The sequence below is a fragment of the Stegodyphus dumicola genome, chromosome 8 (assembly GCF_044657685.1).
Source record: "Stegodyphus dumicola isolate Sdum_Otavi_A_Nest chromosome 8, ASM4465768v1".
Lineage (NCBI taxonomy): Eukaryota > Metazoa > Arthropoda > Arachnida > Araneae > Eresidae > Stegodyphus > Stegodyphus dumicola.
Window position 1 is genome coordinate 109,652,308 of NC_140775.1, and position 14,013 is coordinate 109,666,320.

The 14,013-nt window shown below is 34.9% G+C and overlaps 1 protein-coding gene across 1 annotated transcript in view; it reads left to right on the forward strand.

Moving 5' to 3' along the window:
• LOC118187326 (dynein axonemal heavy chain 2-like) overlaps positions 1-13,713 on the forward strand; it is a 280,776-nt gene extending 267,063 nt beyond the window's left edge. The window contains exons 19-21 of the mRNA XM_085822256.1: positions 10,983-11,111; positions 11,201-11,412; positions 13,333-13,713. Of these exons, the coding sequence (XP_085678382.1) occupies positions 10,983-11,111; positions 11,201-11,412; positions 13,333-13,537 (546 nt within the window). The 3' untranslated portion in view covers positions 13,538-13,713. The remainder of the gene's footprint in view (positions 1-10,982; positions 11,112-11,200; positions 11,413-13,332) is intronic.
• Positions 13,714-14,013: the final 300 nt, after the last annotated feature.

Here is a 14,013-nt window from a genome sequence, read left to right on the forward strand (position 1 = left end):
AAACTGGTAACCGGTGAGTTTCCATTAAATGTTGCTTCTGGTTTCATCGAAGCGCGCATGGTCTGGACGATGTAACCAAATCCTTCCAGGGCGGCAGCTGGCATTTCTGGATTCGGAGCCGCTTCTGCAGGCAGCACAGGTTCTTCTTGAAACTCGACCATGGTTATTCTTCTTCGTTGGGCGCCACTATCAGGTTCAATGTTCCGCCTTACTTTCTTTGGGAACATGCGAAGACCCTGACTCGGAACAGGAAGCTTACTAAAGCTATGTTCAATAAATGTGGGAAGTAGACAAGATACACAGGAAGGGTATACGAAACCCTTTATTTTTCACTCTTTACAATAATTTCCGTACTTCGGAATACAGAGACCAACTACTTGTGGTCTGAACGTAAGAATATAAAAATATTTAACTAAACTCTAACTTAACTTTGGAATAATAAGCAAGGGCCTACGTGGAAGATTGGCCGTATATTAACAGGAAGCCGTATGTAGTACAGAGAACTGTTAACACTACAATACGTTTAAAATTATCACGAGGATTAAACCTCTGCTCTGGAAGGCAACCAGCAACCGAGTAAAACTGCTAAGGTAAGCGGCCTGCTTCGACTAACTCCTTCCTCTCTCTCGCTTGGCAAAAACCACAACTTAAGTACTTGGTGTTCGCCAGACAAATTTTGCATAAATAAGTTAAAGCTTTTAATTCTGGCCGGAAGTAGAAAATAAGAAGTGATAGTAAAGATTTAAAATAAAAATAAACGTTAGTAAAACTTAAGATCCTTGCAGACATACAACTCCTACTTGCTAATTTTCATGCATAACCAAAACTCCACTGGACAAGAGTTCACAAAGGAACATTTGGAAACGAAATAGCAGATACATTAGCAAGAGAGGCAGCAAACAATACTAATACTATTTCAATATCCTTTCCACTTCCAAATCCTATTTCATTATTAAAATTAAGACTGGAAAAAGATTTAAACACAATGGAATGCAAATTGGTTAAGCGACAATACAGGCAGACGAACATACTTCTTACCAAAACCATCCAGGAATTTAATAGCTTCAAATAATGCAATAACGTACTGCCTTCGCTCACATACACCTTTTATTTCATATCTTCATCGTTTTGGCTTCCATCATACTGACAACTGCATCTGTGGCTCAGTAAGAACAATAGATCATTATATATTCGAAAGCTCAATAACCAAAGATCTCCACTTTCGCCCCTTCACAGCTGTCAATGGACAAATCTGCTTGAAATAACTTCTTAAAAACGTAATTTCTTTCGTAATAAACTGCATAACCTAATCAAATATCTAATAGAAAACTGTGAACATTTAAAAAGAACATAATATCAATTCAAGATTCAAGATATTTCATGTTTCAATACATTTCATATTTCAAGATATATCATCTTATAAGCTGTTACAGAACTTTCATATTATAATATATTAATTTTTATGTATATTTATCAAAATATTTTTATAACTTTATTTAATGTATATATTTATGTATAATGATTTAACGTATATATCCAAATTTCATAGTTATAAAATTTAAATAAACATGGTGCCACTAAGTGAGCAATAAAGCTGAAAGTCTTCTTGGCGGCACAGCTGCTCACCCAGGGGTCTTTTGTATCCTCATGCTAAACTATTTGTGAAGTTTACTATTATTTAAAGAGATATTTATCTATTAGTATGCCTGACGATATTAATCAGAGCCACAAATCACACGCTTAGTGGTGAAGCCACCGCTGTTTTGGAAAAATAATCCCTCATTATGGTTTCCTCAAATCGAAGCACAAATTTCTGTCGCTCGCATTAGTGAATATTCTACAAAATTCAATCATGTAGTTGCAGCAATTGAGTACAATATTCTGAATTGAATGCATGACTTAAAATTTAAACCACCTGATTGTGACCAATATTCCAAATTAAAACAGCGGCTCATAGAAATATATCCGAAAAGTTTGAATCTTAAAAAATAGTAACATATATAACTACAAGGACTTGAACTTCGTGATGAGCGACCCTCATAATTGCTTACACGAATGCGCGATCTGGCAGAAACCATTTCAGCGACGACTTTACTATGGCTTTCACGCTCCCCCCTAATAACATAAAAATAATTCTTGCTGCTTCCAATGAAGATGTAATCCATTTAGCAGCAATGGCTGACAAAATTAATGCATTTGTTACTCCAGCTTATGTCAGTTGCACCTTCAAGTTCATCCCTGGAACAACAAGTGGCCGAATCGATAAAGAAAGTGTCTGAACTCTCGACAAGTCTTCATGCTGCACGACGATACAATCCATCTAGTCAGGCCACACGTAATAAATTTCGCAGCCGAAGCAGAAGTCAATCTCGTCACAATGCTTAGACGCAATAGAAACAGCCTGAAATGGTATATGTTTTTACTGTATGAATTTTGGCGCTCAAAAGGCAAGCAAGTGTGCTCCTCCATGTACTTTTGAGCAACCGGGAAACTAAATGGGCGGTCATCTGCTGTCCAACAGAATGCCCGCCACATTGACAGAATTGTACTGGATGACCTTTCAACTCAGTTATGTTTTCTGGTGGATACTGGAGCAGACATATCAATGCTCCCTAGAACTAAAACAAATGCCCACCAACTTAATAAACTTGTACTGTATGCAGCAAATGGTACCCAAATTAAAACATACTGTACCAAGCTTTTAACAGTTGATTTGAACTTGCGCCGGACTTTCAACTGGCCTTTCATTATTGCAGATGTCACACAAGCAATTATTGATGTTGATTTCTTGAACTATTTTCACCTTCTAGTGGATGCCAAGAATAATTGCTTAATTGATTCTACAACTCAGTTGACATCAAAGGGCCAAGTTTCTCACATATTGAGCTTACCTATGAATATAACTGTTGTGTCACACAGTTTCATCTGTTATTAGCACAGTTCCCCAGCATTTCAAATCCATCTCAACCTGGGCATCATACTCATCATCCAGAGGTGTATCATCGCATTGAAACAGATGGCCCATATGTATTCTCCAAGCCTTTTCGCCTTTCTCCAGAGATTTTAAAGGCTACTCGCAAAGAATTTGAATTCATGCTAGGACAGGGAACCATTCGCCTATCAAAAAGCCCCTAGGCCAGTCCACTTCACATGGTCAAAAAGTCTAACGGTGATTGATGGCCTTGTAGAGACTACCGTCGACTTAATGCCGTCCAAGTCACCGACAGATATCCAATGCTACATATCCAAGACTGTACCCAACTCTTTCATAGAAAACTCATATTTTCTACCCTCGATCTTGCAAAAGCATATCATCAGATCCCAGTGTATGCTGAAGATGTGCCCAAGACTGCAGCGACTACACCATTTGGTCTCCTTGAGTACTTTTACATGTCATGTAGCCTTCGCAACGCTGGCCAAACATTTCAACGATTCATATACCAAGTATTGTATTGTAGGTCTTGATTTCTGCATTCCATATTTTAATGATATCCTGGTTGCATTTACAGATGCGGCAGAACATTGCTAACATATGCGCCAGATTTTTACTCGCTTTAAAGAACATGGAGGAAAACTAAATCCATCCCAAATGTGTACTTGGTCAGGCCTCAATTTCCTTTCTTGGATATCTTATCACTCAGAATGGAGTAAAGCCTTTACCTGAAAGAATCAAAGTAATCAACGACCTGCCTCAACCAAAAACCGTCTTTGAACTGAAGTGCTTCCTAGCAATGTTGAATTTCTACTAACGCTTTCTGCCAAATGCTTCAAAAACACAGGCCTGCCTGCATGAGTTTCTGAAGAATAGAAAAAAAAGGAACATTCTGTTCCTTGGACTAATTCCGCATCTGCAGCATTCGTGCAATGCAAAAACGATCTGGCAAATGCAGCTACAATTTCTTATCACTAGTGATAAGCTCTCCATAATGGTAGATGTAACTGAGACAGCCACAGGAGCTATACTTCAAACCCATACCACTTAAGGACTTTTGCAATGGCATTCTTCTCCAGAAAACTTACCACCGCATAAAGGAAATTCAGCACATATGACGGGGAGTTACTGTGCTGTTAAATACTTCCGGCACAATTTGGAAGGACATGACTTTATCATTTTCACCGATCATCGACCATTAATCTTCGATTTTAGAAAAAAAACTCGGACTCATGGTCTCTCCATCAGCTTCGACAGTTTGGATTTCATTGCCCAGTTCAGTACAGACATCAGACATGTCTCTGGTACTGATAATTGTGTCGCTGATGCTTTTCCTCGGGTAAACAATCACCACTCTAGATTTTTCTGAAATTGCAAAAGCTCAGTTGCATGACGAGGAACTCAAGAACTCAATCCCAAATCCACAGATCTCCCCTCAGTTACAGCCACTGAACATTGATCCAACGCTTAAAGTTTACTCTGACATACGCAACAATAGAATATGCCTTTATATTCCTGTCAATTTTAGACGGGGAGTATTTAATGCTTTACGCAGTTTGGCACATTCTGGAATCCGCGCCACCAAAAGTTGATCACAGACAGATTTGTCTGGCCAGCAATGAACCAAGACATCATTCATGTATTAGATGTCAACGGTGTAAAGTATCTCTTCCACTCACAGTCCCATTCATCAATTTAACCCTCCAGCAAGATGTTTTGGTCATGTGCGCTTAGATTTGGTAGGCCAATTGCCTCCTTCAAATGGTTACATTTACCATCTCACTTATATAGACCGTTCCACAAGATGGCCCGAAGCCATTCCTATCGAAAATATCTCTGATGAAACTGTAGCTCGAGCGTTCATCTCCCAATGGATTTTAAGGTTTGGCATGCCTACTACCATCACTACTGACCAAGGCCGACAATTTCAATCTCACTTGTTCCCATCACTTACCTTTCTTCTTGGCATTCCCCTTATTCGAACAACACCGTACCATCCATCTAGAAATGGGATGGAGGACCGATTTCACCGATCTCTGAAATAAGCGCTGAAGTGTCACAATAGCACTTATTGGACATAAGCCTTACCCCTAGTCTTGCTCAGTCTTCGTGCAGCATTCAAAGAAGACATTGGTAGCACTTGTGCCGAAATGCTGTATGGTGCAATCCTCCGTCTGCCTAATGAATTATTTCATCTAGAATCCACTCCAGTCATCGATCCTTCAACATTCTTTTAACGTTTTCTTGATACTATGAGTAATTTCTCGCAAACTCCAGCATCCACACATAACAAGCCAAGCTATTTTGTATTTCCTGCGCTTGAGATATCTCATGTATTCATACGCAATGATGCCATTATGAAACCTTTGACACCTTCACATGATGGCCCATTCAGAGTTGTCAAACGCTCATCTAAACATTTCACCATCATCTGCAACGGCAAACAATCAGTGATTGGAATCGATCGTCTCAAACCGGCATTTCTGATGCAAGATCCAGCAACTTCGCCATCAACATTGCCCCAGAGAATAAGGCTTAAATCCTATTAAAGAGCAACCTAAAACTACCAGATCTGGAAGAACGGTTAAATGTAACACAAAATATTTAAAACATAGCAATGGTACTTAAAGGGGGGTATTGTGACGTTCTCACAGATGCTTTAATGCTTTAACTTTCACGCAAGAAATGGCGCCACCTATCAAATCCACTTCGTAATCAGAGCAGTCAGTGGTCACACGGACTTCTTGTAGGGAAATCGTACGCAACGGTGGCATGAACTGTGTCCCGAGCTCTACTTCAGTTTTAATGTATTTTTTATTGTAATTCAGTACTTGATATATTCCTTTGTTATAATTGAAATGTATACTTTTGTTTCCTTTAATTCTGTTATGCAACATAAACGAACCATCAAAATACTATAAACTCAATCAAAATTGTACAGATTTTCTTCTTCGTACCAAACGTTATTAAAATGTACAGCAGAAAAAATTATATAAGTATTCTAAATTTACTAAATAAAAATTAAATCCTTCTTGTCATCTTATAAAATCACATCTGTATATTTTAAGTATAATTTAAAAAAATCCGATGTGTATACCACATGACTACCCTGTACGGAATATTAAATTATACGCATTTTTTCTTGCATTTCATTTAAACTTATTGGATTGAAATAAATCTACTTCGTCGCTAGCGCATAAACCACAATACAATAAATGCACTCTTTAAAATTCACTGTATTTGTTTACCATAGCGACACTCTGGCGATAGGTTTACTAACTGCGTTACATCTCATTCATTTTATAACTCAGAACGTACAAAATTTAGATCATTTGAAGAATTATCTAATCTTTGCCACATGTTATATTCAAATACTATAATAAATCTAAAACGATGTATAAAAGAAACTTTAAAAAAAAAAGTTTTTCAGAGACGAATCGATATTTTTCGTTCAATTAATGCAGTGTTCATTTCGCTACAAGGCAAAAATACATAAAAACTCAAAATATCTGTATAAAAAATTACGAAGTAAATTTTAAACGCTTATTTCTTCGAATAAATTACAGAATGAACTAAACATGATTTAATTCGCAATAATAAAAGAAGGCGTTATCTTTATTGTTGCGAAGCTTAGTTTCTCTAGATTGGCTACAAATCTATTATTATTATTTCAAATGCAAACAAACATGGCTGCAATAGTAAAAATAATTAGGCCTAGCCGCACTTAAACAACTTTTAAACTGTTGATAATTCTACAAATATTACATGCAGATTTACTAAAGGCATAAAAACCTTTGTAGAGACATTAGGTATTTTTGGAAGCAGGCAAGATGAAAACTGAGAAACGCCTTCGCCGAAAGCACTGACCTCTGGAATACGCGCCCAGTGCGCAAACCACTACACAACGACGGCATGCTAAGAAGGCGAAAGAAATATCTTATATACTCCCCCTTTAAAAGAGCGACTGGAGTTTTTAGGGTACCCAATCGTTAAATCCAGGGTGTGGAGAATTATCATCCACCAGCCTTTTAGTTCGGGAGCCACTGTAGAGACATTATGTATTTTTGGAAGCAGGAGCGATGAAAAATGAGCAACACCTTTGCCAGGAATCGAACCACGGACCTCTGGAATACGCGCTCAGCGTGCAGACCGCTACACCATGAAAGCATGCTAAGAAGGCGGGAGAAATACCTTGTACCTTAACCGGAAGATAAGAACAACATAATTCAATCATTTTAAAGCAAAAAATGCAAAATTTAAAAACATATAAGAATAAAGAAACTGGGATCACTGAGCGGAGTAACAAAGTGGATATATATATATATATATATATGTCATAATATGAGCAAAACAAGGAAAAGCCGGAGCAGTGTCGATGCGTGCTTAGATCGATATTGAAGAAGAATTTTGATTGCGTAGTATTTAAAGAACTTGGCAGTCGAGGCAGTTTTAATTCCATTTTTATTTCTAATTGATATTTCTGACCACAATCACTTGGCACTCTAGTCGTGCCTTTCCACAGAAGATTTACATTTTTGATATTGTTGAGATAGAAAGCAAGCCAGCGAAATTACATCTTAGCACAGCAGAGAGCAAAAGCTGAAGTGCGTAGTTATGAAAGATGGAAGCACGCGAAGAGAAAAGTTTTGGTTTACAATTCGGTGATTGGTCGTCAAGAGGCATCTGGAATAAATGGTTACGTAAGATCGCATGATTAATTTGAATGACGCAATGCAGAGAAGTTATTACGATTTTAGAATAGAGAGGAAGAATTAATGTTTATAGTTATATTATAATTCTGATTCATATAATTTTATCTTACATATTTCCCCCCTTCAAAAAGAAAAAGGCGTAGCGACAGAGAAGCCTTTTTAAAGAGAAAGAGTTAAAACACTAGCAAATGTAAAAAAAATAAATAAATAAATCATAAAATTTTTGTCCTGTAAAGTATAATTTATAAATATCAATTTTTTTAAAAAAAAATAAATTCTTAATTTTTAGAGTCCTACTGAATTTTTCAGCATTTCAGTCCAAAAGTCTTTTTGTTTGAGAGTTCACATAATCATAATTCTTCAGGGAAGGTTCTTGTTATCACAGAGTATCACAAAATAAACTTTTACATAATCATTACTTATAGTTAAATGTAATGCGCATAAATATTTATGATACTTATATTCATACTGATAAATTATAATTTAACATCATAAATAATAGGATTAAGATTTTCAGAATTTATGGTTTCACCGTTATCATCTTTCATTTACAATTCCTGATTTTACCAAACTGGAAGCCTCGCAATACTTCTAAACAAACATATCCATCAATAGGGCTGCCCTCTTGAGCTAACCAGTGTGTTCTATGCACTGGTGGCCTAGGGTGCCTAGACAGTTACTTGAAAAGGCCTCCGTTCCTTGCATTAAGGTAACTGGCCTTTGAGAACTGCACTAATACATTCCATAATAAAAAAATATAATAATAATAATAATATAAAAAAATTGCACACACTCATAAAATGAGAGCCTCCAACATTATCTTACTTGAAGAGGGTAAAAGGAACAACTGTACAGAGGTAATTACAGGCCTCTGGTTTAGGAACCCAGTACTCCCTCGACATACACTATACTTAACATACAATCACCCATAAATTTAACATGCATTTACCATAATTTCATATTACGTATCTGTAATAATTTCACTTATTTTTTACACCAACTTCATTTTTAGAATAATTATAAAATTCATATTCAAAATTCTCAACAAAATTTCAAAAACATAAAAACTTATCTTAATATCCTTCCCTATGAATAATTTAAATAGCTTAAAACTCGTTACTTAATTTGCTCACACATAATTACGAAAAATTAATGAACAAGAATTTTAGATTTTCTCAAAACAAATTGCAGAAAATTTTAACCAAAGTTGAAATGAAAACTATAGAATCCTCAGCATATTAAATGATTTAGTTCCTGAGTTAGATTCACACGAATGTAACAATTTTTGAGCTGTTGAAAAAGCAGAAGCGCAAATAATTTTCTGTCGCACATACTTGCAAACACTTAACTCAGATCGACCTTGAACCCACTGTAATGCTGACTTCCTAAACGGTAATTCACTGATGATTTAAAGCACTTTTTTTTCTAAATATTGTAGAGATCGGCGAAGCAAATTAAATATTCCTTTTCACTAGGCATTCGAACTTCTCAATTTATCGAGAGATTAATTTCAATCTGTAAACACTACGCGTGATTATTTTTTTAAAGCACTTGCAAAACACCACAGCAGAAGAATGATCTGTTATTTTTTAAAAACTGAAAAAACAAACTTTATGATTCACTTCTTTCACATTATCTTGGATTTATTACAAAACGATGATTTGAAGAGCTGAATTAAATTTTCCATTGAGGTTTCAGGCTGCAGGAAACTATCCTGTCGACTTAATTGTTATAATATGAGCAAAACAAGGAAAAGCCCGAGCAGTGTCGATGCGTGCTTAGATCCATATTGAAGAAGAATTTTGATTGCGTAGTATTTAAAGAACTTGGCAGTCGAGGCAGTTTTAATTCCATTTTTATTTTCAACTCATATTTGTGGCCACAATCACTTGGCACTCTAGTTGTGCCTTTCCACAGAAGATTTACATTTTTGATATTGTTGAGATAGAAAGCAAGCCAGCGAAATTACATCTTAGCACAGCACAGAGCAAAAGCTGAAGTGCATAGTTATGAAAGATGGAAGCACGCGAAGAGAAAAGTTTTGATTTACAATTCGGTGATTGGTCGTCAAGAGGCATCTGGAATAAATGGTTACGTAAGATCGCATGATTAATTTGAATGACGCAATGCAGAGAAGTTATTACGATTTTAGAATAGAGAGGAAGAATTAATGTTTATAATTATATTATAATTCTGATTCATATAATTTTATCTTACATATATATATATATACTTTTGGTGCGGCCGATTGCAACCAAAATAGGAGGCGCACATCTACATGTTATAGCAGTCCTACATACAAAATTTCGACGTTCTGAGGCTACTCGTTTTTGAGTTATGCGACATACATACGTACGTACGCACAGACGCCACGAAAAATTCTCTTCAGAACACATTTTAAATTTTATAATTTTTTGGGGGTAAAATGAGTCCTTACGTACAGATGTCACGCAAAAACATCGTTAAATTGCATTTGATAGCGTTCAAAATGGATATTTTCGATGAAATATGATACCCGAAATTTTTTGCGATTACAATACTTCCTTTTTACTGCGTACAAAGAAGTAAAAAGAAAAACACGTAGGCAGTTGTAATATTTTATCATGATCATTTTTTTTATTTATTACGTGCTCCGCCCTTAAGCACTACACGGAAAGGGAGGGATGCCCTGAGGAAGTCTTTTTAAGGGAAACTGGCTCGTATCCACGTTACACATGGGAAAACCACGAAAACGCCAGTTCGCCGGGACTCGAACCCCGGAACGAACTACCAGTGTTCAGCGGCTTTTACCGCTTATCATGATCATTGGGTTTGAATTTTGATGCTAATATCATTCAATAGGTAAGTGAATAAAAGTATTTATGTAACAAGAGTTCATATTATATGTAGCTACAGGGATGCATTTTATTTAGTAGTGGGAGAATGGCTAAGGACTAATCTTTTTTATTATGGCTCGTTGGCAAATAACAAATTACTATAGTTTGGGGAAGATAAATGAAAAATAAAATGCTGCTCTAGCCAATAACACCTTCATTTTTAATCTCATCCAAACATATTCTTCAAAATAAAAATAATAACACAAGGGAATATTTTTCATTAAAAAAGTGTTGAAGGTACTTGAATGAAAATGTGTAATCATACAATAAAAATCGACTTTCATTAATCTTTTAAATGTATATTTCTGTTAATAAGTACCCTTATAGTTGGTTATGAGGCACCAATATGCAGTTTGTAGTCTCACCCCTCTTTAAATATAAATTTTTCAGTCAATTTGTTAATAATAAATATTAATGATCTTGGCCATTGCTTTGTATTTAATATACTTTTCTTTTATGCAGTTGTATTTTGATCCAAATTTTAAAGAATTATGTTCTGGCATTGATAGTCTTATTGATTCTGTGAAGGATGAACTCTCCAATATAAAGAGCTTGGAAGAAATATTTTTTGAAAATTCTGTAAGAAATAATGTAAGCATTGTGATTTTTCAGTACAAAAGCTTGGTATAAAATATTTTATAAAATGGAATTTAACTTTTGGAAATTTCATTCTTCTCTAGCAGTTCTTAGAGATATTGGAAAATTCTTCAAACATTGAGGAACTGAGAAAAGAAATAGATTGTGGTTTGTATCAGCTTTATCTTGTTGAACAGGAATTTAAATCTGAATGGAGTCCATTTAGTAGTCTTTGGGAGACCAGCAAAAGTGATCTTTTGAAGAAGTACCAAGAAAGTCTTTGGAAGGCATCTGAAGTTGAAAGTGACATAAATGGGTAAATTTTGTATTTTGTTTATAAAAACTGGCAGTTGGTATCATTTTTAAAATTAACAAAACTCGACCTTAGTTTGATGTTAATCTAAAAAATCTCTGTTTTGGGAACTCATTGGCAAAACTTCTCTGTTTTTCAAGGAATAAAAATATTTTATAGCAGAATATTTTCGAAGTTCTCATCTCCTTATTATGCAGAGTACTTTCCTATGAAATCTGCTTTAATTTGTGATTATATTTTGTCTTATAATTTAAGTCTGGTAACCTTTCGTATATATCTAATATCATGTTAAACTGGTATTTAATATTTTAACATACTATATAAGAGTAAAATTTATTGAAATTTAAAGGAAGTTGTTTTACTTTACAAAGCAATTAGTAGCCCATCAAGAAAGAAATACTTGTTTGGTAATAAAAAAAGAACGAAAAAAAAAAAAAAAAAAAAAAGAGAAACGATTAGTAGTGATCGAAAAAATGTTCTTTCTTTTGAAAATGGGCTATTACTTAACATATGCACCAATGGTAATAAAGCAGTTGTAAAGGGCGTATAAGATTTTGTATAAGCTTTGTTATATATTTCTGTTACCAGTTGACTGTATACCACAGTTAACATTTGGAGTTCTTTGTTGTCGATAAAACTGCTTTTCACTCAAATATTCTTTGCTTTTGTGAAATGATTATAATGGTAAAGGTGTTGTATGCATGTGATAATATGTGGTAACTGTTGCGTGCATGTAGTAATGTGGGGGAAGGGATAGGCATGAAATATAATCACATCATCGAACAAGTAAGTCCATGCTTTCTAATTTAAATGACTGTCCTCAGTGTGTTTACTGTTTTGCTGTGAGCATTTAGATTGATGGTTTGATTATAGGGCATAAATTCGGTGAGCAATGCACCAACTGTATCACAGAATACATTTAAACAAAAAGGGTTTGCCTAACTTTCTTCGCTTTCGTGGGCAGAAAACTGATGATGGTGTTTCATGGATTATTATTTGGATTTAGATATGTATTAGACTATACAAATTTTGTCCCTGCTCATGAAATGCGCCAAAAAATCATCACTTATTCTGTTGTATAACATAAAAATTGCCTATGCATCTCCTACTTCTTTTTTTTTTCGGGGGGGGGGAGGAGGAGGGGCGGCATGTGCTTGTGTATTCTTCAGTAGGCACAGATTGAATCCACCTGACACATATGTTTTAGTTGAGATAATCAGCTGCAGTGTCATTCCTAATGGATCATGATGTAAGTGGGAATAGTATATGGATATCATTAATGATTTCACCAGTCACGTTACAGGGCACGATAACATGATACATAGCAATTTATCTACTATAATGATGGATGGATAGCCAGTAATGTTCTTCATCATGGACTTAGCTTTTCCACTCTTCACTGCTGATTCATCCACAAACACTTATTTTCACCAAATATGGTGACATGTTTTCCACTTCATTTCATATGGCCATACAAATGTGTATACAACAAGTTACACAGATGACTCATACCTAGCTACCGTGACTACTGATTGTTGATCCATCTAGGAAACAGTATTCTTCAACGAGAGAAATGTCACCTGAAGTGTATGATAAATGTATACAAAAACTTGTTTTCCCAATGAAGAGTGTTCCATTTCCATACGGTGACAATGCGGAATAATTAATGTCCCAAGGTTTAAAAATTAACTTTTTGTTCAACTAACTTCTTTTACTCTTTCTTATAACCAAACTGGTATGATTTTTTAAAAATATTTTTTATACATTTCTTTCTATAGGTTCATCATATTTTTTATCGTTTGATTGATATTTTTATTATCTCTAAAGATTGTGTGAACTGTTTATTCTTTATAACATTTATGCCTTTGTAGAATATACCCTTTTATTATTCATGCAAAATATTCTAATGTGAAACATTTGCAGGTTCTTGGAAATCGCAGAAAAGATATCATCAGTTCCTAGATACAAAGTTCTAGATTTCTGCATAGTAGATTGCCAGCTTCTTAAAGAAGCTTCCATTTTGTGTTCTGACCAATGGAAAAATGAATTAGGCACTGTCCTTTGTAAAATTTCACATTCCAATTTACAGGCTGCATACGACTTATTTGAGCTTACTTCGTTGAAGTAAGATTTTATTTACATAAAAAAAATTTTAATGTGTATACAACAATGTGTATTAAAAAATTTATAATTTTTTTATATTTTTTTAATAATTCTGTCTGCTGCTGCTTTCTTGTTACAAAGTTATAAAAAATGTAAGCCTTTTGGAACAGTCACATTTAATATGCCGACATGTTGCTGAAAATAAAACTGAAGATTTAATCTGCTTTCGCCTCCAATTTCCTAGTCATCATGGATCACCAAATCATCATAAAAAATTTCTGCTCCTGAATTTATTACATATATATAATTTTGCTTCATATAGATATATCTATATGAAACAAAATTATTAAACTTAATCAGAACCAATTGGCAATAGACCTCTGAATTCATAATTTTTAAGTAAACACATCCCCACTTTAAGGATACACTTTGCAGCATTTTGCGTCACTTGCTGCATGTTACGTGACTGTTTCCCTGCAATTTCTCTGCGCTGCGAAATCT